General features: G+C 43.9%; 1 protein-coding gene and 1 non-coding gene across 5 annotated transcripts in view; both read right to left on the minus strand.

The window, feature by feature from the left end:
* The window catches only part of LOC124776338 (cytohesin-1), a 213509-nt gene that overhangs the window by 47283 nt on the left and 139529 nt on the right, over positions 1-26697 (minus strand). For 3 of the 4 annotated variants that reach the window (XM_047251280.1, XM_047251283.1, XM_047251282.1), the window contains exon 1: positions 17073-17354. The exons of the other annotated variant lie outside the window; for it this stretch is intronic. In XM_047251280.1, coding sequence (XP_047107236.1) covers positions 17073-17258 — 186 coding nt within the window. In that variant the 5' untranslated portion in view covers positions 17259-17354. Of the gene's footprint in view, positions 1-17072; positions 17355-26697 lie in introns of those variants that run through there. 4 annotated transcript variants of the gene reach the window in all.
* Positions 3516-3590, minus strand: Trnat-ugu. The gene has a single exon. It is a non-coding gene; the product is annotated as a tRNA-Thr (tRNA).

Consider the following 26697-nt stretch of genomic DNA (forward strand, 5'->3'; position numbering starts at 1 on the left):
TAGGTATTGGGAGATGAAGAATCTTGCACAGGATAGAATAGCATGGAGAGCTGCATCAAACCAGTCTCAGGACTGAAGACGACGACGACAACAACAACAACAACAACAACAACAACAGCTCCCAGATTTCTATAACATAGTTACTAGAGGCGAAACCTGTGATTCGATAACATAATGAAGTTACTAACAATTATTATGGGCCAGTGACGAACGTCCACGCAGACAGGTGATAGCATGTAGGACTCTTGACACTACTTTAACACAGGAATTTCTGCTAATACGAGGTTAACCAATCAACGCGACACATGGAGAGCATCACAACAAAGTCCACCATGTACGCTTACGCTGGAATAAAGACACTCTTGGTATGGATGACGAAACTGTCAACAATACGCCGATGACTGGAATATGCAGCGTGTGATAAGATCCTGCGAAGTGACCAGCCTGCTCTCGGGATGTGGTGTTCGTCTACATTTACGGTGACTCAGTAACCATGCCTTTCTCCTTAACATTTACTCCCAATTACATGTACCTAAACATTTTGGACACCCTGTACTGTTAATGCGAGCTAGTATGAGTTGGTGAACAAAATAATTACGTTCCTTGAGCTATTCTTAATCATTTGCTATTTTCTTCGTTGGGGCGCTGAAAATTTAGCTGCTGATTGTTCTATCCTGCTGTATCAGTAAATCTCTATATAAAGTCGTCTAAGATGTTTGACAGACCTACAATTTGCAGACTGAATTGTGTAAAGATTTCGTAGAATCTTTATCATCATTACGAGACATCGAATTTTCATTTGGACGACATGAAGATCGTCAAAGCGAATATTATTGGACCACGTCCAAAATCTGAAAATATCTTTCCTACTGACAGTCCGCAGCTCGTGACCTACTGGAGAGAGGCGTTGCCATAGATCGCGAGGTCCTGGGTTCGATACCCGGCCGGGTCAGTTTTCTTGGTACAGGTACTGGGTTTTTGTTTTGTCAATCATTTACATCTCATCACGAAGACGTGCAAGTTGCCTAAGTGGCGTGAAATATACCTGCACAGGTCCCCGAACAACCTAAGACGAAGGTTTCCCCGACCAATAATGCCATTCGATCACTTCATTTCCTACGAAACAAACGTTTTAACGGAACTGCTATTTTTAGTGGATTTCTAGATTACTCAATTTCATCTCCAGGGAGGATCTCTCTTTAACCATGGTGATAGCTGGAGAAAACATCCGAGACAGCCGCGACCTAATTTCACCTAATTAACGCTGTCTGCTGTGCTGGTCTCAGATTTTTGGCGGCTGCGTGCCCGCCTGGCGACGTGATTCATTGCCCCACTGCTGTTAACTACATGGTAAGTGGCCTGACTTCCGCTATAAACAGTTGCGTTACTTACGAAGGTGACAGCCCGCCGTACGAGCTGCTCATTACAGTGCAGTTTTCTTTGTGTCAAAAAACTTTGCGTTTCAGTTGGGACCGACGCCCAAAAGAGCAACCTTGTCGAATACGCATTAAGGTATTACATACGTTTTACGATATCAGAAGTTTTTGCAGTTCGTCATTAACTGACATCTTGACTTTTAGGAAATGTGCAAATTGTTCGCTGTAATTTGCAGTACAGCACTGATAAATGTACCGATCACATTTCTTCGCCATTCGCGCCATTGCAGATTCCTGTACTAGCACATTTCTAAACAATGAGAAGATAGAAGTGCAACACACGTAGGTTATCGAGTGTATCTGCACTCGAAGTCATCGGCATAGCGTCTAGTTCTTTCCGTATGTATACTGTATGTTGGACTCGCGTCAGAGGCAGTGAGAGATTGTACTATTGGCGAAATTATGTATTTTAGTCTGAGAAACAGTGAGAAGTGAATTTTGGAGACAGGAGTGGGAAGAAGGATTAAAGCAGTTTTGCCCGCGAGCAGCAAGCGTGTGCTGATTACTTTCATCGGCACCTATAACTTTATATCATTTGTAATTAATTGAAAGAACTTTTAATGAATGTCTTCGCTCTTGGGATGTCAAAAATAATTCAAAATATACGCTCTTACACAAACCGAAAAATGCCTAGACAGGTACGCCTCAACGCATAAGCCGTTTTCTGAAAAGGAACTGCATTTCTGATACAGCTTCTCTTGTGTGTTCAGAATAGTGTGTTTTATGCATTCGCAATGGCCACTTTACTAGAATTTTTTATGGGGAATCAGACATAGTTCACTGTCCTCGCGTAGATAACGCGACGTACCAAGATCACGATAGCCAGTGCCATGTTACTAGACGTCAGACACTCTCTACGAGAGCGACATTTTCTTAAAAATCTTGAGAGCCGATTCGAAAAGTGGACTAACGTACCCTCGTTTCCTGCACAACAAACATGCTATTATAGAGCCCAGTAAAATCTTAACGTTCCTGAAACTTCTCTGCTTCGCACTGGACTCCGAGTCAAATTGATTCGTGTATGTTTTAACATTCTTATAAACTCAAATTAGCACATTTGTAACCAAGCAAATAAGATTTTTCATTTCACTTCAAGAACAGCAGCACTTACGTATCTGGGCAATTCTTTGAAAGCAAATCAGTATCTGAACATTACCGGCAGCTTATTCTTGTTAGGTAGCAGGAACGAAGAAGCCAGAGACACTAGCGAGCACATTAAGACTGTGTGCTACGCCTGCTTTTCTTTTCAGCCACTTGACATGATCTAAGATACCACTGGCTTCAAACCAACAAAATATCTGCTAGCAACAGTATGGAGTTCAGCTGCAAATTTATACAATCTTACTGGCCGACAGTACGGCTGCCAATAGATATTTAAACAGGTTGCGACCGCACGCTACTAATGAGGGATTTCTTAAAGCTTTATATCCATGAAGCATGGGAATTCGCGGAATCTGCAAAACACTGATATTGTAAGAAGACTTAATCGCATTACAACAAATTGTGTAAATTAATGTGAGAAGGAACTAATACCCTACCACTATAAAACGTACTAACGTAATTTTATTATACTTATTACTGTTGGGTATTCTCTAGTCTTCTGTAGAAGCTTTCCGAATGATAAAATTTATTATTTTACCTTGTATCATCTGCTGTTCGACATCTACATAGCCAAGTAGACAATTAAGACAACTGGGACAATTAAGTTTGCAAAAATGACTGGTGGTGACTGTTAGGAATGCAAAACTTCTTTAAGCCCCACAGAATGCTGCTCCCTTAATCCTGTGCTCTATTTGAATCTGTTTAGCGTTTCTTTGCTAGTAACACGAGTTCGTTTTGCAACTCTCACTTTTTTCCTAGCATGCTCATAGTTGAATATTTTATTGACTACACAATGAGCATTAAGCTTTCGTTCCAGATGCCGAACAAAAGAATTAAGTATATATGACGGTAGTATCTGTTCCCGATAGAAGTTACCATGGATGACCATGCAGCTTTGCTAGAAATGAAATAATTAAATGGACACCCTAGCTGCAAACAGGTGTTGATGTACTTCATTGGGGACATGTTGAAAATGTGCGCCCCGACCGGGACTCGAACCCGGGACCTCCTGCTTACATGGCAGACGCTCTATCCATCTGAGCCACCGTGGGCACAGAGGATAGTGCGTCTGCAAGGACTTATCCCTTGCACGCTCCCCGTGAGATCCACATTCCCAACATGTCCACACCACTACATTCATAGTGCGCCTAATAGATGTTTGCCCATCATACTCATTACTCGTGGCAGATTAATCTACCAAGTCCCGTACGAGTTCGGGCATAGCGTGTGCGTTCGCACAAGAAGGTCAATGGCCGGGAAGCCGTATTTTAACTATATATGACGGTAGTATGTTGGGAATGCTAATCTCACGGGGAGCGTGCAAGGGATAAGTCCCTGCAGACGCACTATCCTCTGTGCCAGCGGTGGCTCAGAGGGATAGAGCGTCTGCCATGTAAGCAGGAAATCCCGGGTTCGAGTCCCGGTCGGGGCGCACACTTTCAACATGTCCCCAATGAAGTACATCAACGCCTGTTTGCAGCTAGGGTGACCATTTAATTATCATTTCAAAAGAATTAAGAGCTGATACTTTTTCAAGCTACGCCGTTGCGACAACAGCCGTACTTTGTCTTACTACAACACGTGCACTAATTGAGTCCAAGAGTTCGGATTTATTTGTTGCAAAACCTCTAACATGTTCGCACAATCTCAGAGGGCTTGTTTAACTGCCGACTTCCGGTAAAGTTAGTCCATTCGCAAGAATATTTCTACCAATGGATGGCAAACAAATTATTACTGCAGGAAGATAGGAAAATTAATGCAACACACCTTTGAACGTTTATTTCAGCCGTTTTAACTTTTTGATATTAATGTGTATTTTTCTGATGTTTCTTTATCTTTACCCTAATCTAGAATATTTCTCATTCCGAACCGCTATGACTTCGAATATGACAAAAATATGCCGCGTCCATCCTCTGGAAACAGGATGATATTAGCTGTACAAGGGTCAGGGACCTAGGAGATGGCTTTCGTCACTCTAAATTCTTCAAGTTTGTCCGCAATGGGTCTACGCTCATCTACTAGAAGATTTTCGTTACATGTACTTTTAAAACCAACAACACAGACAATGAAAATCGTAACGCCTGATGGAGGCAGCAAAAATTTTCATCAACAACCGTCCTACACTGTGCGCACACAGCTTTCGCGTTCTGGTTGCGTAGTCTGTTTCGGTATGAGTCACGAGGATTAGAAGCTAATTATGCAATCCTGATAAGATACGCGTCGTAAGTCTGCCTACCGTATTCCTTGAATCAAACAACGGTAGCAATGTTTTTTCAAGGTAGGGAACTGAGTTTCCTCGATTACACATGTGTAGTCGTCAACCTAAAATTTCACACCCAGTTTGATTGAATGCATTTCCTCTAAATATACGTAAGTATAATGAAAATGTGCAAGAAAACGTGAAAACTCACCAAGCAAAATGTTAATTTTTCCTTGCTAAGAATAGTGAGTCACCCGAATAAAGTTTCTTGTGTAGCCGCAGTGTAGAAGAAAACACTAATGTTGCAACGACATGTTACGATGAGTCATCGTCGCTATTTTGCAGTAACAGCATGTTCAGGACGTTCTGGTTTCATAAATGTCGCGTGTACTATGTTATACCGAACACTGAGAAGCGATTCCAGTCTACGTACGCCATCGCCACCACTTGCAGCGTTTCTCCCAAAACCATTCACGATCTTCACGCTTCATGGGAAGTCCAGGTGGGTCTGTTGAGTTGCGTGTATGTGTACGTAATAAGCTTAGAGTAATGCTGGCTAACTTATCTCCATACACCATAGTCACAGCACGCGAACGATCAGCGTTACCACCTCACGAAGATGTTTAGTAATTCAGCGGCTTTATTTTTGTAGCCAAATGTGAATACTGTAGTACTTTACAGTCGCGTTGGTACGGTGGCTCTGAATACGATGGTTCTGAACGCAATTGTTTAAGCTGGACCGTTTAGTTACAAATCACTATGGTAAGCAGCGGGAGTGAAACATCTAGGTTCGCAATATTTGTTTCATTATTTGCATTTATTTCGCTTCAGATGTGACGTTCTGCATAAGTAAACGTTAAGTGCTGATTAATATTAATCTTAATGGTTTTGGAGTACTTCATTCGCTGAAAAATGCGGCAGGAAGATTTTTCCTGCCAACAACCGTTCGCTTTGCATACACTTCTATTACGATTGTATACTGTACTCAAACGTATGCTACAACATATTTTACGAAGCGCTGTTTATGGTAGTTTCAGAGTTTTGGTTACTATTTAGTCATGTTTCACCCTACCAAAACAGGTTGAATGTTCATGAGCGCATAGGCCTTATACCGACCGAACTCTAAGTATTCGGAACCGTCAACTTAGCGCATGTGACTACGAAAGACTTATGTACACAGTTTTTCCTCCAGTCGCCAGGCGACCCGCCGCTATGTATGCTAATACTAATTGTGGAGGTGACAATAGCGGTAGTGGGAGTGATGCACAAAATAGTGATGTTACTAGTGTATCTTCGAAACAGGTCGTGCCCATTCACAAATTCCTCAGCTAGGTAGATGACAGACATCAGTGTCCCTGGACTCACGCCATAGCCCAGCACAAGTGGTACTTCTTGCGGTAACATGTTCAGAAATCTGAGGTCGTTCTTTAAGATTTGCCAGACAGGGCATCAGCCGAGCATACAAAAGTCTATATTAAGAGGTATCAGGCGAGAATCCAATAATTATGGTATACCGTTATATGGAAGTAAAGGGTCTACGATAAACCGTGCAGACAAGGAGAGGGCGGGTAATTTTGAAATGTGGTGCTATAGCAGAATGCTAACGGAAGAGAGCCGTTTCTCATCAGCGTGTGAGTAAACGAATTCGGACCTAATGTTGTGACTCCATTTACTGGGTTTTATTCTTTTAAGTTTCTTTTAATTTTATATGTACCTACTTAGATTTTTTACATTTGTAGTTTCTATACAATGGTAGCCCTTTGCGATTCCCATTTTTAAACTAAATATTGTTTCTAGTGGAAAATTGATAGATTCGCGTAGATACAATAAAAAAACAGGCCGTAAAAGAAGCCCTTTTGACAACAACACTACGTTAGATGAGCAAACAGGAGAAATCAACAATGACCATGAGGAAATCATCGTGGCCTGAAATGACAAAGAAAAGTAAATGCTTGGAAAAATGTTCCAAAGTTTTAATCGATAGCGCCGTTTCGCTCAGTACAGCGAGAAAAAACGCAACACCAAACTTGCTAGTCTTCGGTCACCCAGTTGTGTGTGTCTTGTTTGAGACTCCAGGCAGATCGCATTTTCGCAAGCTACGCCCGTGCGCGGAATGCGCCTACTAGCTGTCTGGGCCTTGGACTTGAGCCGCCAGCCCGCTGTCGGCAGCATCACGTCACGTCACTCATACGCAGTTCTCTCTGGTCTGGCACACAAAGCGCTACCGCCATTGCCAACTGAGCCCGGGAGGTCGCAAAAACCGTTTCTCCTTGCTGCGCCAACAACGGCCCAGTCACCTAGAACTGACCCCAAACATCTGCATGTTGCATCAGTGGACACGAACCGCAAGTAACACTTCTTGTGCTGTACTGAACCGCGAAGAGGTTCATTTCCGACGAGACCAAACAGGGAACATATCCTTCGTTTTGCCGTAGACCCGAAACTCCGAAGGAATCTGAAGGAAATGATTTGCGTCTGTCCACAACATTCCAAAGATATATCCGAAACTTCAACTGCTGAAATGGTTCGAATGGCTCTGAGCACTATGGGACTTAACATCTGAGGTGATCAGTTCCCTAGAACTTAGAACTACTTAAACCTTTAACTAACCTAACGACATCACACACATCCATGCCCGAGGCAGGATTCGAACCTGCGACGGTAGCGGTAGCGCGGTTTCAGACTGAAGCGCCTAGAACAGCTCGGCCACACCGGCCGGCTTCAACTGCTGAATCTAGACTTTTTCCATGCGTATATTTAAAGAGGATTTTTGCGATTGGTTTTTCTGGATCATTCTTGTGTCGAGGGTTGTCTCTTACGACAATGAAACATGCTGACAGGTGTTGGACCTACTTAATCCTCTAGTACCGTGGCGGCGTAATAAATATCAGATACTTAAGTCAAAGCAGTCAAAAGATACGGTCATTTATGTAACATTTGATACTCGCAAACTTACTCATCAAAATCTGCAGATGTACTTCCCATCAGTCGAGAATCATGAAATCTGGCAAGAATAAGGTTTCATAGCACACGTAAAGAAAAAAAATCTAAATTGTGAAACTGTAATATCACAAGAAAAGACTCATTTGTTAACAGTCTTCAAACTTTTAATTAAAAATTCTAGAAAATCTCTGAACACTTGGAGCGACTTCTTAGCAATGTCAATGACAGCAAAAAATTGTCGAAACCTAGTCCTGGAATGGATGAAGTGTCACACACAAGCATCAGAGCGCGAGTCCTACTCGCACCTCGTAATTTTATTATGCATGGAGAAATATGAACGTTTCTTGACTTATCGTAACGCGGGCTCGTGAAACGCCAAGAGTGAGGTAGTTTGACTCGCAACGCGTCTTTAATTGCAGAGTGCAGGGGATTTATGTGACGTTCACGCGTTTACTAAAACGTGTGACGGGCCTAACAGCTTTTAATCGTCACTGGCTCTTAATGCTGCTTCGCGAAAATACCAGATCGACGAACAATACACCAAAACTGATTAGTTCGTACGTCCCACAGTACGAAGTTATGGTATTTGTTAAGTTCACTGACGCCGGACACCAATTTCGCTTCTAACTCCTACCTAATACAAACACTATCCCGAGTTTTGTTTAAAAGCACATCACTCGCATTCCTGTTCCGATGTTCTGTAAGTTTTTGTAAATATATAAGCTTCGTGTGTAAGTTCGTAGCGTTTCTGTTTTGCATGTTGATATTCCGGTTCCTATGGATTTAATTATCGACTGTCATTTATTTGTAGTTCACTGTTGCTATTTAAGTTTACATATTGTCATTTGGAGACAGTGCCTAGTGGACAAGTCGGAACATTTCCAACATACTCTTCTATTTAGAGTTCAATAGAGATGACAGCAGCGGAGGCAACCGAAACGTTTGCGCCGCGTATGTGGATATGCCTTTGGATAGCGCCGGGAAGACCTTCCGGGTTTGATTATCCTCTAATCGCACTAATCCAGAACGATCCACGTTAGTGTACTCGAGAAGTGGCAAATGTGATGAACTGTGAACATTCCCCATCGTGAAATTTGCATGTAATGGGAAGGGTTCAAAAATTGTGTTATGGGGACCCCATGCTCCAAGCCAAAAATCAGCGGGTGTCATGTGCATCTCTGCTTGCTCGTCAACAACACAGACCATTCCCGACTCGTATCGTTACTCGTGACTAGAAATGGTCTCTCTCTGCTAACATAAGAAAAAGAAATGGATGATTGAGCCCAAACAAAGCAGTAACTATCTGTGCAAAGACCTGCGCGCATCCACAAAAGGTGTTATGCATCTCGTGGAACAGAGACTGAAGAGTACTACGAATTGCTTCTTCGATGATTGGTTTGTGGAGCGCTCAACGCAATTCCCAATCTTTTCACTGTTCAGTCTCGCCATTTTCCCGAATGATGAAATGATAACACAAACAGCCAGTCCCTGCTTCTTATCAACAAGTGAGACGTCTTAGAGACGCAATCCAAGAACTATTAGGACGACAGCGCAAAGTGATGCTACTCCGCGATAACGCCCGCCCGCATTCTCCCAGACTGACAAGAAACACTATAGAGGAGTTGGTTGGGGAGTCACTCCGCACCCACCTTATTCGCCTGACCCTGTACCCTCAGATTTTCACCTTTTTCCGCGCGCTATCGAGCAACCTTCAAGGAACTTCCTTTCCGGACGAAAATGCTCTCTGAACATGCTCGAGTTCTTCGTCTCAAAATCACGGGATTTCTGCAGTCGCCGAGTCGAAAAGTTGCCCATCGTTGGCATACTGTTGTAAATAGTAATGTAGAATATTTTATTGATGTCTGAACTCGCTTATGTTTATCTGTTGTGTTTATTTAACTTATGGAAAAACGCCACCAGAACTACTTCACTGACCCAGTAGTAATGTAATACGGATAAGAATTAATGTCATCGAACCTCGTAATTCAAGAAATAACCTACCCCGGTCAAGGGCACGTCCTTTACTGGGCCAATGCAGCCAATTTTATAAAAACAGGTTCAATTTCGTGTTGTTGCAATACGACTTCATTCTCTCGGATCTCAACTTTCTCCGTATCAAATCGCCCCAATGTTTATTGATCTTGGTCTGTTATCTGGTTCACCTCCCAGTTTGCCATTTTTTAAATATTTTATTGTAATTTTAGTCCTCTCGCATGTTTCTTCGTTCCCATTATGCAACTAATGTTGGTCTTACTGTTGCATAATTTCACTACTGGCCCTCTGATATTTCATCGCAACGATGTTGGAAGGAGGATATGAGTTTCTTTCTAATTCCACCCATCCGTTTTGCTGTAAACTCCTAACGAGTTAGTCTCCAGCTTGCATATTATTGCTAGTGTTTGTTTATAAACGTACTGATTTTTTTCCATCCTGTATTTTTGCAGCGTTCAATTTTGAGAATTGTTTCACTTGCATATGTTATATCTGGTAGTGTGGTTAGTAATGTTTCAGTTTTGTGGCTACTGAGAGGGCTTTTCTTTGTATGAACTTATGTTTTTTCAGAAGGCCTCTTACTGCAGTAAACCTGCCATTTTATGTACCAGTACTTTTTTGCTCGACTACGTCTTACTCGTTACCTATTGCATGTATGATTCTAACAGCCCTGTTATCCGGCATTAACTAGGGGAAACTCTTAATAATTGAGATCAGAATAGTTGTGCTGCTAGAGGACCGTTTTCTCCTCCACGATAAGCGTGTGGCGTTTTAAGACGGGACTATTGCGCCTCTAGGCAGGTAATTCGCAAAGACCCGTTTTACATGGGACGTGCGACTAACAAGGAAGTCGCCTATTGCAGTGCTCCACGCTACTGACAGTCCAGCTACAAAAAAAGAGCCTACACTGTTTATGCCTGTCTAGTTGTCTGCTCGCTCTAGTTACGAGTTCCACTGATCAATCTCACGGTAACAGTTATGATGTGGAACGTGTCGAGTGCACAATAAATGCACTCATGATTAACCATAAAAATAATGTTTTTATTACGTACCCCATTCCCTTAAATGGCACAAAAGGCATATATTCTACATCTACATCCATACTCCGCAAGCCACCTGACGGGGTGTGGCGGAGGGTACCCTGAGTACCTCTATCGGTTCTCCTTTCTATTCCAGTCTCGTATTGGTCGTGGAAAGAAAGATTGTTGGTATGCCACTGTGTGGGCTCTAATCTGATTTTATCCTCATGGTCTCTTCGCGAGATATACGTAGGAGGGAGCAATATACTGCTTGACTCCTCTGTGAAGGTATGTTCTCGAAACTTAAAAGCCCGTACAGAGCTACTGAGCGTCTCCCTTGTAGCGTCTTCCACTGGAGTTTATCTGTCATCTCCGTAACGCTTTCGCGATTACTAAATGATCCTGTAACGAAGCGCGCTGCTCTCTGTTGTTGGATCTTCTCTATCTCTTCTATCAACCTTATCTGGTACGGATTCCACACTGTTGAGCAGTAGTCAATCAGTGGGCGAACAAGTGTACTGTAACCTACTTCCTTTGTTTTCGGATTGCATTTCATTAGGATTCTTCCAATGAATCTGTCTGGCATCTGCTTTACCAACGATCAGCTTTATATCATCATTCCATTTCAAATCACTCCTAATGCGTACTCCCAGATAATTTATGGAATTAACCGTTTCCAGTTGCTGACCTGCTATATTGTAGCTCAATGATGAAGGATCTTTCTTTGTGGATTCACAGCACATTACACTTTTATACATTGAGATTCAATTGCCACCATGCATCCATTGAGATTCAATTGCCACCATGCATCCATTGAGATTCAATTGCCACCATGCATCCATTGAGATTCAATTGCCACCATGCACCATGCATCAATTCGTTGCAGATCCTCCATTTCAGTACAATTTTCCATTGTTACAACCTCTCGATATACTACAGCATCGTCCGCAAACAGCCTCAGTGAACTTCCGATGTTATCGACAAGGTCATTTATGTATACTGTGAATAGCAACTGTCCTACAACACTCCCCTGCGGCACACCTGAAATCACTCTCACTGCGGAAGACTTCTCTCCATTGAGAATGACATGCTGCGTTCTGTTATCTAGGAACTCTTCAATCCAATCACACTATTGGTCTGATAATCCACATGCTCTTACTCAGTTCATTAAACGAGTGTGGGGAACTGTTCAAAAATGTTCAACTATATATTTATTCCTTTTTAAGAATTCGTCTACTGTATAGGAGTTGTCAAGGAGATATAATTTCAAATTATTTTTAAAACTATTACTGCTGTTTGCCAGACATTTTATTTCATCTGGTAATTTATCGAAAAGTTACAGCAGCATATTTTCCCCCTTTCTGTGCCAAAGACAGGTTAACTTGTGAATGAATTTACAAGTGAACATTTTTTTTAAGACTAGTTCCGGATACAAATACATCTGAATCACTGAATTTCGTTCATTTCCATGCACGGCCATCTTATCGTTTAAATTCCAATGAATGCTTACAGCAGATGCTTCATCCATTAACTATTAGGAGACGAGCATTTCGCTGAGCAGGACACAATTCAGACGGAGCTTCGCGCTGTTTGTCAGTTGTGCTTACCGCTCGGTCGCCAGCGCACTATCGAAGTTCCTTCATACGCGTGAAAATAGGATTCATCCTGTTCCTTCCAAAAGCGATGCAGGTGTCCCCGACTACGTGGTAAAGGCCGGCGGAACCGGTGCGTCACGGGTAATCTCGCAAGCTCACACGTCCCGTGTAGAACGGGCATAAGTCAAAGGCCGTGAGGGCTGGGCGGCGCAGCAGGAGGCACATTCCAGAGGCACAGCACAGGCGCCGCGCCGGTGACGCAAACCGGCGGCCACCGCTTCCGGCTGGCAGGCAAACCAGCCGCGCAGATCGGCAGCCTTGCTGAGCCGAGGCACCCACCTAGCGCAGGTAAACAAGCGCAGCGCGCCCAACCTGTTGCTGCACCTTGAACTCAACATATCGGCTGCGTTCGTGCACACAGCGTGAACAAAAATAACTGCACACAGTCTAGTCGAGTCTGCAGACAGAGTGAAAAAATAGCACGACCACCGCCTCTGCCAAAGTCAAATGAGTGGCTGCCTTGCGTAACGAAACAGTCCTTCCAAACCCAAGCTTGTAGTATTAAGCTTCTTTTACACGATCGACTTTCCTTGTCCCTGTTGACTACTCTAAACTAGTGCGTCCACTGCAGCGCCCTTGGCATTTTATTCCAGTACCGGCTCTCGTATGTTTTGAGTATTTTCGTTTACACGTCGGCGCCAAAATCTCCGGTGTTGTGACAGCTGTCTGCTGTGCAGTTTGGCATCTGAATGGTGAAAGTGAGGTTATGAGGATCGATTCTTTTTCGAAAAATCGAAATATAGTAACAAAATTTACGAACAAGCAATGACGACAGCATTCATTGACGACTAAAGTAGAACTCAAAGTGGAAGTTCTCAAATATCGTGTGGTAAATTGTTCCACGCTCCCGAGAGTAGAAAGAACATGAAAAGAGTTATCCAAAAATATCAGACAATACATAGCACGCAGTAAATAGCGCCTTTTTGCTGTATCTTTTGTATTTTGATTTTCTTGTAAGTTGCCAAGTAACAACGAAATTTGTTTTTCTCGTCCAATAATTTTGATTTTCACCGTTGAATTTCATTAAGGAGATTTATTCACGCTCTTATTTATGTAAAGTGCGGGTTTCTTTCTCTGTAAAATGTGAATACTTCTTGCTTTCAGATATTTCGCCTCTCGTAGACTAGGACACTAGTAGGGAAAAAATACCAGGACCTTGGGTAATTTTGCAATTGCCATAATGTAATATCTATGACTTCGATCAGAATTGGTTATAATTTCCGATGTTGGCAGACGCTGCCAGCTCCTTGTCTGCGCATGCGCAGTGTGCAGTATACTCAGAAATTTAGAACTCCACACTCCGCGTAATCCACAGATCTTTGACATCAGACGCTCACGACGTGGTTGGTTGCTGATTTACACCCAAAAACGAAGGGCGCAAGAATTTCGACTATTCAATTTTCACAAAAAAATGGTTCAAATGGCTCTGAGCACTGTGAGACTTAACATCAATGGTCATCAGTCCCCTAGAACTTAGAACTACTTAAACCTAACTAACCTAAGGACATCACACACTTCCATGCCCGAGGCAGGATTCGAACCTGCGAGCGTAGCAGTCGCGTGGCTCCGAACTGACAATTTTCACAAGAAGGTCTCTTTGGTAAAACGGGCCTTACAGCATCTGTCGATAACAAACAACGATAAGGGCAGTACTGAAATTTCTGCAGCTGTACAAGACCATCGTTTTCAAGAAAAGACTTTCTGAAGCAAACACTAAAGACCTTAGGTATCTGGAAACATTTAAGGGTTTTCTCCATCTGATCAATTGAATTACCTAGGCTACAATCCAGGTCAAACTTGGAAACGAAGCGCTACTCATTTGGAGGAATTAGCTTCCTAATCTCGCCACTGCATAACCAAATATTGAATATTGCTTGCCCTACGGAAACTTCGGCCATGCAACTGATATTCCTTCCGTGCAACTATTACAAAATGTAGAGTACTGAACGTCTTCTGTGAAATGAAGCCACGTGTAATCTAAGAGTCAATTTATATTATTTTTCGGTGGGCAACCCATTTCACAGAAACTCATCTCTAGGACTTTCGTGATTTGGTACCAAGTGTACTGAAGTAGCCTAATACAGAATTGAAACGTGGAAGAAACATTTCAGCCAGATAACAGACTTTTGATACGTGGTGCTACAGAATATTACTGAAGATCAGATGGGTAGATCTGGTAATTAATGAAGATGTACTAAATGAATGGGTAGCAAAGAGCGCGCGCGCGTCCGTTGACGATTGCTTGGTGCCTCAGTGTGTGTCCTATCAACTCAGGAGTTGATAGCTGGCGTCATTTCAGTTCTTCCAGTATGAAACTTGTAAGATGCGACAGTGGCCAACTCTACATAATTACGACGAAGCCTGTCAAACATGTGCATATCCTTGTGCGCGCGTGTAGCGGGTGGAGAGGACCGCCGCCCTTGCTCCAGCTGGACTAGCGTGGAAAGCTAGCTGGTTTGACGATTTGGGGAAGAGGTCCAAACGGCGAGGCCATCTGTCCCGTCGGATTAGGGAACGACGAGGAAGTAAAACGGCCGTGCCCTTTCAAAGGGATCATCCTGGTATTTGTGATTTAGGGAAATCACGGAAAACCTGAATCAGGATGGCCAGACGCGGGTTTGGACCGTCGTCGTCCTGTGTGCGAGTCCAATGTGCTGACCACTGCGCCACCTCGCTCGGTGCGTGGAGAGCTGCATCGAACCATTCTTCAGATCGAACACAACTAGTATTACAGTATTTCAAAATATTTTGGTCACTGAATATTTGCGTTCTGCATCAGTGAAAAATATCCGCATTCGCACTTTCTCTTCTGCATGTGAGTGAAGGGGGAGGGGGGGACGGAGAGCAGGGGGCTATATATATACGATTAGAATCTTCTGAAATCTTATGTACGCGTGCCTTCGCTCAAACTTAAATGTCAGGTGCTATACAGCGTACTCAACAAGAGTCTCTTATAGAGTACCCAACAAGCTCAGAGGGTAGCAGCTATGCATTCTCCGAAATAGTTTTTTTGGCAGACAGTCTCAGCAGACCAACGGATCGTGACTGCTTTCATACGAAGCAGTCTAATTCCAAGCGCGAAGTCGGTGAGACAGCGCGGACTTCCAAAGACTACTCTCGGTACGGGATTTGCTAGCGAACGAAGCCTTTCGTCCCTCGGAAGGTTACAGAAGGTGACAGCCCGGCAGAGCTGGCAACAGCCGCTAATTAATCTCCTCGGCCTTCTACACGTACGTCACAGGCTTTTACCGCCCGATGTAGCTTTCAGACACTGCGCTTATTTCTTAATCCGCTAGCGGAAGAAAAAATTAGAATTCATTTCCGCCGAATGTCAGCAGCTGGTGAGGAGAGGATTCGGCTATGCTTGTTCCACGGACAATCAACATTTGCCTAAAATCCCAAACCTATGAGAACACGAACCCAATCAACCAGAGCGCCACCTCGCTCGACAGTGACAGGAAACAAGCTCAAAGAGCTTTATAGAATTCTACTAAGTGCTGCACAATCTCTTCCGTTTTGATTATGAATGATCTACAGAACTATTCAATGAATCCTTTCTTCCAGACGTCCCCTTCCGGAAGCAAAAAGGGGAAAAAACCGGTCTCTACACTTTCATGCGCGCTATAAATAATATATAACGACCCTTGCGGGAGCAAAGCAGCCTGTAAGCCTTTACATGACTGCGAACCGGTTTCCGAAATTTGTAGTTTCTAAATCCACACAACCGATCTCATTGTTTCTCAAGTGAGACTTGGGTGTCTCCAGTGTACTGACTGCGTAATCACTATCATTCTTGCTGGTTTGAATACAGCATTTAGAAAAAACATTTTCGGCAACAGTGCGATTATTTCCAAGCATTATGTAATAGCCTTATCACTCCCTCTAGCTTAAATTTTTAATGTAGCTACATGCTCGCTTTAACATCAATGAACAATATAGTTTCTTAATGTAAATAGTAACTACAGCCAACGCACGCTAGAAAAAAGCTGCTCAATGACAATTATCGTTAACTGTACTATTATTCACCGCTGCTTTTAGTGGCCATATAAACAATGAATGTGTCACTTATGCCCGACGTAACACAGGGAGCGGATTCAGGAATTCTGAGGCTTTGCACTTCCTTTGAGATGATTGGGATCGAGATATTTCGCATCCATCCGGTAGCGCTATCAGTTCTTACGCATATTGTCAAACTGATATCTTTCCGCACGCGTCAGAGATTAAGCGATGACGCCCGCATCCCCTGCGGGCACGTACACGACTAAGATTTGGCGCAAGTTATGCGATCCAGGAAAACAAGCGCTGCACAAACTACGCCAATGAGTGGAACGTGACACCTTACTGATCGGGCACAGACGTCTACGCTTCTCGCACAAAACAGCCCTGACATTCCAGCAGCGTGGTTGCGCAAGTATACCTGACACACATCGACTCCGGTTCTGCGAAAGCAACTTTCCACGCAATGATCCATGATCTGCTGCAACTTCCAACTGATTAACATTTTAGCGCTCTTCTGTCCCATCTCAATATTTTTCGCCAATTACAACATCTGTAAATGCAAGTTTACAGAAATCACTATGTTCCACTTGTTGACGCACAATGTTTGACAGACGTTGTTATGCACGATTGGACCATCACATTCAACAAGTGTCACACTGGAAGGACTGAAATGTCGCCAGTTCTTAACTGCTAACTACCTCGCAATAAATACAGTCACTGTATTTACCAAGCACGATGCTGATAGGTCCCACGCTGACCGAGCAAGCAGCCTCCCATGCGCTGAGGTAGCAGAAGACGACGATGAGACCGAAGCGGTCCTGTGCTGTTTACGATTCCTCCGGAGTGACGCGAACCAACCCGCCGACACTGGCCCCGGGGGCTGAGCTCTACTCGCTCCGGTAGTTAGCACCATGATTCCAAGTCACTTAATCATCAGCCACTAAAACACAACAGCACCACCACACTCTGTACACAGCCGGCCGACCGCTCCGCCGGCTTCACGCGTACTTCCCCTGCTATCCAACAGGCCCTGTAGGACAGCAATATCAGCGCCCCTAGCGGCCACTCGGCGCACCTCGTCGCGCGCCGCGCCTGCCTCTTGCGGAGTCTTCACGAAGCTACTCCTGTCTCCTCGCATTGGTATCGGAATCACGTTCTACTTGCTCATCAGTGAAATCACCTTTACTCGTAAGCAGGCATACAAGTAACGCACAAGACTGCTTTAACGGCTACATGTCACGTAGAGATAAATGTATGCATCATAAGTTTAGCAAAGGCATAACGCATTTTTACGCTGATTATTACACAGCATGTAAAATCAGTGAGTGTCGCTATTTTCTTTATACATCTGCCTCCATTTCCCGACAATAACGTCATTTGGGAGACAATGGTGAAAGAAAACTGAACTGACAGAACATGTTTGGGTTCTACGGAATCAAGAAAGCATCGCACATCAAGATACTTGCCGTCTGTGCGAACGACTTTTCCTTTAATGAGTTAGTACAGGATTCGACAAGTCAAATTCACGTTGATTTAGGAACGATTCTTGGTTGTAAGCCTTGTTTATACTAAGAACATTAAATTATTTCGTTGTTTGAACTTCATTTACATCTGCAAATCACTCGACATTGTCCCGATATTTTGCTTCAGAGACCGTGAGAATGTACAGTACATTGTCTGGTTTAAAACAATGCCTCCGAACATACTGTGTAACCTTATCAGTCTGTTGGACGACGAATGTCTTCGATTCTTTGCTACTGTAGAGAGACGGTCAATGGGAATCACGAACTGTCGTCCATTTCTGTACTAGAACTCATTTTTTGGTACTGGCTGATATGGATTTGCAAGTGACAGTTAATAATCGATAACGACGAAAATTAGAGACACAAAAAATAAGAGGTAATAACAATTTACTCCGATGCTCTACTTCGACACCTACCTGACTAATACAGCACGTGAATCTGGAACATGCCCTACGTACAATATAATACTTTCAGGTCAACGTTTAAAGGAACCTTCCTTCTGCAACTGTGCACTGTCAGTGCAGCCTCAGTAGGTCTCGCTTGAAAATAAACTAGTAAGGTTTGAAACTAGTCGCCAAATGTAAGTACGGCAACTGTCGATAGAATCGTTAACAAATGCTTTAAGAAATTTAATAAAGTTGCTGGCTCCCTGTCAACAAAATGTCGAAAAAGTAAACTGTTTTGCAAAAGATTGCTGACAAAAAAACCATACTTACATATGGAACCAAATGATTACTATATCAGGCAACAGGTCTGAATCCAAAAATAGTGTTTCATGTTTCAATAAATAGTACTAGTTAACTGTGGAGATTTAAAGAAGAAAGAGGTATTTTCTTAACGCTTCCATATGTAGAGACACGGTTAGTCGCTAGTTTATCTAATTTATTACACACAGCATAAAGAACAAATATTTTGCAACAGAGATTGTACAACGTCAAGTTCTGCTGAAGCGACAAGCACGTTTAGAGAACAGAAAAATGTTATCCATATGCGCTTTAACTACCTCCTGAATGTTCTAAGTATTAACGTTATCTCCTGGCCTTAGATTTGTAGATTAGAATTCCAGATAACGTAATAATAATAGGACTAACTGAAGAGGGGCAGTTCAACTGTGAAATTTCACGCTTCCGTTGACTATCTGTGCAGATAAGTATTTACGTCAAAACGGCTTCAGATTCTGTTATATTGATGAAGCATTCACGCAATTGAGTACCTAAATCGTTCGCTACACTACCGCGCTTATTTAATACTGAAAAGGGGGAATATTAATATGTACCGCGTTACGTTTTGGCTGATGACGAAGGAGGGAGAATGGTTCCACTCGGAGCGCTAGCAGTAGTTCCGTATTTTATTTTTTTTAAATATACTACATCACGCAAACCTTAAGCAGAAATTCCCAAAGTACTTCGTTATGAAAAGCATCCATCTTATATTACAAATAATTGCTACTATATTAGGCGACATGACGACTGTGACAGTTTTAAACGCACCTAGGTATTTAAATTCAATACAAGCATGCTGATGGCGAAATATTTTATTGAGAGCTGGCAGTCTCTGAGACAGTAGTATAAGGAATCGAATATCGTCTGTCTGGTAGATAGACCAGAAAAGCATTAGCATGGCACACAGGCTCTCAGAGATGGAATAGTTCCTCACGCAAAGAGGTGCGTCCGATAACATCGTGTCGACACAGAAGAAAAAGGAAGAAGGGTTAGTATTTAATGTCCCTTCGACAACGGAGTCATTCACCCCCACCCTCACCTACCTTGGCCTCACCATTGACCGTCACCTCACCAGTATCCCTCATCTCCGCTCCATCTGATCCAAAGCCCACAACCACCTCAGACTCCTCAAACTTCTCTCTGGCCGGACATGGGGGTTGCACCCCTCTACCATCTTCCACACCTACAAATCCTTAATCCGTCCCATCCTCTGTTATGCCAGTCCCGCCTCGATATCTGCCCCCCCCCCCCCCCCCCCAAATTCTATAAGTCCCTCCAGATCCTTGAGCGTCCTGCAGTCCGCCTCGCCTTCCATATACGCCTCCCGTCCCCCACGCGGATCCTCTATGACCTCATTCCTTTCCCCCATCTGCTCCTATTCCTAGAACATATCCGCATACTCTACACCTCCCGCCGCCTTGATCCCCCTTACCCCCTGGTTGCTCCTCACCTCTCTCATCTCCCCCCCCCCCTGCCACGTCTTCACTGTTGTGTCTCCCCCACCCTCCATCTCTACACATTTCATCTCCTTTCCCAAGGTGGCTTCCATCAACTCCCCCTCCCGGATGATGCCCCTCTCCCTCCATTTATCCCTCCTATCAATTCTGATCCTCACGCCCCCTCCTTTCCTCTGTCCTTTTCCCGGGCTCCCTCTTCCCCCCCTTCCACCCTCTTTTTTCCCCACCTCCCCTCTCTCTGCCCCCTTCTCTCCCCCGAGTCCTTTTGCATTTCCCTCCTCTGCCTTTTCTCATTCCCTCTCGTGTCTGCCCTGCCCCTCTCCCCCCATATGAGTCCTCTCCCTCCTTGGTTCCCCCCTTTTTCGTTTTTTCCTCTCCTCCCACATTGTTTCCCCCCCCCCCCCCTCGTCTGCCCGTGGCTCGGGAGTGTCATCTTTGTGCCGCCATCTTCGTGCAGTGTTTTACAGTGAGTGTTCCGTGTTGTGTGTCTTTTGGGACGTGTTGCGAACGGCCATCATACTGTCGCTGGGTGTGATTTTTTATCTCTTGAGAACTGAAACCAGACTGTCGCCATGTTTTTCTAATTGTGTGTCTACTATGTTACTTGTCTGATTCCTGTATACTTTATTAACATTGCCAACCCCTTTGCTTTCTGTTTTAACTTTCCGCATTTTTCCGCCATTTTACACTTTAAGTCACCGTTTTATCGCCTGTTTTTCTTGTTTCTTTCTTATTCCGATTTTAAAAAAGTCTGTAGGCTGTAGAGCAGCATACTAAGCTGCTGCCAGCCCGCTCCCTTCGGGGGGAATTGAAAATCAATAAAGGAAAAAAAAAACGGAGTCATTAGAGACGGAGCACAAGCTCCGATTAAGAAAGGATGGGGAAGGAAATCGGCCGTGCTCTTTGAAAGAAATCATCGCGCTATTTACTTGGAGTGATTTTAGGGAAATCATGGAAAATCCAAATCAACATGGCCTGACACGGATATGAACCGTCGTCCTTCCGGATGCGAGTCCAGTGTGCTAACGATTTGGATACTTCGCTCCGTGGTACGACAGAGTGTCACATAAATGGAATATGTTTGCCACACTTAATTACTCTAAACGTGACTACGGCACCCTCGCTGGGCGGACCACTAGTACCACTGGTCGTCTGGTTTCATTTCTTTTTCTTTATGTAATTTGTCAATGAGTCGAGAGTCAAACGTACGGTAGGTCAGATACAAGTTTCTTCGGTGTACGCGACATTACAATGAAACCTGGGAGAGGGTCGCTGGCAGTTAACCCTTTTGTAGAGCGGATGAGGGAGAACTCGACAAGGCTCAGACCACCGCCCGCCTGCACTAACTGTCAGCGGGGACTGAGGCAACGGGAACAATGCTGCCATTCCAGAGCTGACGCCATCGAACTTAATGATACCGTGCACAGGAAGCGGACTCTGTGGCGCCATGCTGCACTGTCCTCTCCGTGGTCTCGAAAGAAGCCGACACCAACCACTCCTAGATGATAATCTGTGCTGTAACTGCAACATAGCTGTGCTCATTAAGTATAGCGTTTTACTGGTTGACATTCCCAGCACTCCAGTTACATCACAACTAATTGATCAAAACATTCCGGCAATTATTCTAATGCTCACTGATACATAAATTTAATATTAACGCCACGTAAATAAATCAATCCTTTATATTCGTTCAACTGAATAATATCATTACAAATAGCAAATAAATGATGACATGGTAAAGTTGAAGAATTACCTATCTCCCATACCTCTCTGATTAGTTATCCCTAGATGTAACGTGAAAATCATGTAAATTCGAAGGCCCCCACCAGCTATTTTCTGGAGTTGACACACAAGACGCACACCGAGACACTGATCAAGATGCTGTTACAAGTAACGCCAACATCATGCATGCTCTTCGTATGCAAAATGCACGTTCTGATTTTGTCGTAGATCCTGGGAGATAGTTGGAATGAGGAAGGGAGCACGGTTAGGATTTAACGTTTTGTCCACGTCGTAGTCATTAAACGCACGTACGAAATGGCGGAAGACTTACTGAGGAAAATTTAGTATTTGCTTGGAGTGATTTAGGGGGCTCACAGCACACCAAAATCAGTACGGTTGACAGGTCTGAACCCCAGTTTCCCCCTAATTCCAGATCAGTATCATAAGCGCTACGACAGTTACGTCGGTAGATATGTCCGACATGATATTAGTCAGAAACTATGAAATATTAGGAAATGTCTATTCATGTGGGGTAAGGGGGGGGGGGGGGGGGGTTGACTTTTTCCAGCGATTGGTAATTTTGCAAGTGGCAGCTCTGGAGTGGTAGATAAAAATATCAGAAAAACGGTGCCCAAGTACGAGGGGCGTTTGAAAAGTCCGTGCAAAGTCCAAGAGATGGCACCACCGGCGCGTATCGAGGTTATGTTTAGTTAGTAGCATCTTTGGAAAGAACGCACACCAAGTTTCAGCCATATTGGTCTATTTCTTCGCGTTTGGCATTCGTGTGAATCAAGTATGGTCGAAAAAGAATTTTCGTGTGGTGATTAAACATTACTTTATGAAAGGCAAAACGCCTCAGGAGACTAAATAGAAGCTTGATAATCATTATGGTAACTCTGCACCTTCGATTAGAACAGTTTATAAGTGGTTTCAAGATTTTCGGCGTGGCCATATGGGCACAAGTGATGTTGAACGTTCTGGACGGACGCCCTGTGGAGGTTACGACTCCGGAAACCATTGATAAAATCCATGATAAGGTGATGGATGACAGAAGAGTTAAGGTGCGTGATTGCTAGTGCTGTGGGCATTTCGAATGAACGGGTACATAATACTTTGCATAAACATTTGGACATGAGAAAGCTATCCGCAAGATGGGTTCCGCGATTGCTCACGCTTGACCAAAAACGGAATCGTGTGAAGTGTTGCAGGGATGGTTTGCAGCTGTTCAGGAAGAATCCGCAGGTCTTTAAGCGTCGTTTCGTCACTGTGGATGAAACCAAACAACAATCCAAGCAATGGGTTACCAAGGAAGAATCTGCAGGAAAAAAGGCGAAGACCATTCTTTCGGCCGGAAAGGTTATGGCGACTGTCTTTTGGGATTCACAAGGGATAATCCTCATCGACTATCTGGAAAAGGGTAAAACTATTACAGGTGCTTATTATTCATCGTTATTGGACCGCTTGAAAACCGAGTTGCAAGAAAAACGCCGGCGATTGGACCGCAAAAAAGTCCTTCTCCATCATGACAATGCACCAGTACACACCTCAGCAGTTGTGGTCGCAAAATTAATGAAAATAGCATTCCAACTCGTTTCACATCCCCCCCCATTCTCCAGACTTGGCTCCCTCAGACTACTATTTGTTCCCCAATTTGAAAAAATGGCTGGCAGGATAAAGATTTTATCCAAACGAGGAGGTGATTGCAGCAACTATTAGCTATTTTGCAGACTTGGACAATTCTTATTATTCGGAATAGATCAGCAAATCAGAACAGCGTTGGACGAAGTGTACAAGTCTAAAAGGAGACTATGTCGAAAAATAAAAGAGATTTACCCCAAACATAAAAAAGATTTACCCCAAACACGTAAGTAGTTTTTATTTTTGCGCGGACTTTTCAAACGCCCCTCGTATGATGTACTGTCTGGGAGATCTGAAACGCACGCAAGTGGATTGTCTATATCTACAACTATACTCAGCAAACCACTATGAAATGCGTCGCATGTGGTATTTTCCATTGTACCACTTATTAATGATTATTCCCGAAGGAGGAATGATTACAAAATGCCTCTATGTGCACAGTAATTAGTCTGTTATTGTCTTCTCAGTCCCTACGGGAGCGGTTTGTACGGGCTTACAGTATTTTGCTACATTCATCACTAAAAGTTGCTTCTAGAAACTTTCTTAGCAGGCTTTCACAGAATAGTTCTCGTCTATCTTCAATCGTCTGCAAGTTCAGGTTTTTCACGCATTTCCGTAACGCTTTCTGTGAGTCGAACAATGCTGTGCCCATACGTGCTGCCCTTCTTTGCATACGTTCAATATACCTCCTATATCGTGCTGGACCTCCTTTTTCCCAGATACTGCAGCACCTTGACGTTGTATGGATTCAACAAGTCGTTGGAGGTTCCCTGCATAAATATTGAGCAATTCTGCCTCTACAGCCGTCCATAATAGCGAAAGTGACGCGAGTGTAGGGTTTTGTACACGATCTGATCAATGTCCCGTAAATGTTCGATGGGATTCTTCATGTAGGGCGATATGGATGGCCAGATAATTCGCCCGCATTATTCAGAATATTCTCAAACCAGTCGAGAACAACTGTGGCCCGGTGACATGGCGCATTATCATCCATAAAAAGTCCGTCGTAGTTTGGGAGCATAAAGTCCATGAGTGGCTGGAAATGGTCTCCACGTTGCCGAACATAACCATTTCCAGTCAATAATCCGTTCATCTGGACCAGAGGACCCAGTCCATTCCATGTAAACACAGCCTACACCATTATGGAGCCGTCACGAGCTTGCACAGTGCCTTGTTAACAGCTTGAGCCCATGGTTTCCTGGGGTCTGCACCAGACTCGAACCCTACCATCAGCTCTTACCGACTGAAATCGGGACTCATCTGATCAGGCCACGGTTTTCCAGTCGTCTAGGGTCCAATCGATATGATCTCGAACCCAGGAGACGCGCTGCAGGCGATATCGTGCTGTTAGCAAAAGCACTCGCGTCGGTTGTTTGCTGCCATAGCCCATTAACGCCACATTTCGCCGCGTTGTCCTAACGGATACGTTCGTCGGACGTACCACATTGATTTCTGCGATTATTTCACGCGGCGTTGCTGTTCTGTTAGTACTGACAACTCTACGTAAATGCCGCGGCTCTCGGTCGTTAAGGGAAGGCGGCCACTGCGTCGTCCGCGGCGATAGGTAATGCCTGAAATTTGTATTCTCGGCACGCTCTTGACACCGTGGATCTCGGGATACTGAATTCACTAACGACCCCCGCAATGAAATGTCCAATGCGTCTAGCTCCAACTACCACTCCCGCGTTCAAAGTCTGTTAATACCCGCAGTACGGCCATAATCACATCGGAAAAATTTCACATGAATCACCTCAATACAAATGACGGCTCCTGCCCTATTATACCTTGTGTATATGCTGCATATGGCTAACCCATGAGTTTTGTCACCTCAATGTAGTGCCTATTTGGTATGGATCCTACACACTTACGCAAATTCTGGGATGGGTAGCCCGAGCTTTTCGTAAGCAGTATGCTTTATACAGTAATTGCACTTCGAAAAATCGTGCCAATGACCTGTAGTTTATCGCCGGCCGGAGTGGCCGAGCGGTTCTAGGCGCTTCCGTCTGGAAGTCGCAGGTTCGAATCCTGCCTCGGGCATGGACGTGTGTGATGTCCTTAGGTTAGTTAGGTTTAAGTAGTTTATTAGCGACGACTGCGCCTGTTGTATGAGTTGACTGATTCAAATTGAGCTCATTAATATCGTGGTAATAGGTTACTAAGATTTTTTCGTTCTGTGAGAGGCAGAGTTTTAAATTTCTGAACATTTAAAGCAAGTTGCCAATCTTTGCGTCCCTTTGATTGAGATCGGAATGAATAGTTGATCAGCTTCTTCCAGTCAGCATTTCATCATTAGATAACTGGGTCATCTGCAAAAAGTTTGAGATTATTATTAACGTTGTCAGGATGTCGTTAATATAGAACACGAAGAGCAAGGGTCCGAGCACTCCTGAAGTTACTTCTGCGTCTGTTGGAAATGGAAATGTCGTGTGGCTAGGGCCTCCCGTCGGGTAGACCGTTCGCCTGGTGCAGGTCTTTCGATTTGACGCCACTTCGGCGACCTGCGTGTCGATGGGGATGAAATGATGATGATTAGGACAACACAACACCCAGTCCCTGAGCGGAGAAAATTTCCGACCCAGCCGGGAATCGAACCCGGGCACTTAGGATTGACAGTCTGTCACGCTGACCACTCAGCTACCGGGGCGGACTCTGCGTCTGTTAACGACTCTCTACTGTACTTTCATAGCTCAATACCGTACAACAGAAACTAGTACAGAATTATGCGCGCTCCGAAATAAAAAAATCAAATCGTTTAATATCGTGATATCCAAAGGTGAGTAATTTAGTCAACACGAGCGCGTTATTAACTTTTCCATTACTTGTCGACGTAGTAACTACTTACAGCTGAAAAACAATACTGAAGTTGTAATTATGTTCTGACTATGTGTTTGCAACGTTAACACAAAATGAGAAGATACTACTTAAACATGTCATCGGAATGCTTCTTATAATCTATAGCCGCGTTTAATAAACTGTTGGACAGTGTCTATTAAGGATACGAGCGACGTAATAATCTACTTTCCATTTAGATTCCTCAGACAGGCGCATTCACGAATAACGCACGGAGATTTTGAGCGTGGCTGAACGCAGAGGAGCACGAGTGGAACGGATAGTATGTTGTTAATAAATGTCGATTTACAACATGCACTGCAAAACTGTTGCAGTGTGCGTTAGGTAGTTTAACGTCCCGTTAACAACGAAGTTATTAGAGACTGAGTACTAGCTCAGTGGGACAAGGGCAGGGAAGGGAAGGAAAACTGATGCGACCTTATTTAAGGAATCACCCGGGC

This window comes from Schistocerca piceifrons, chromosome 2, assembly GCF_021461385.2.
Source record: "Schistocerca piceifrons isolate TAMUIC-IGC-003096 chromosome 2, iqSchPice1.1, whole genome shotgun sequence".
Taxonomy (NCBI): Eukaryota; Metazoa; Arthropoda; class Insecta; order Orthoptera; family Acrididae; genus Schistocerca; species Schistocerca piceifrons.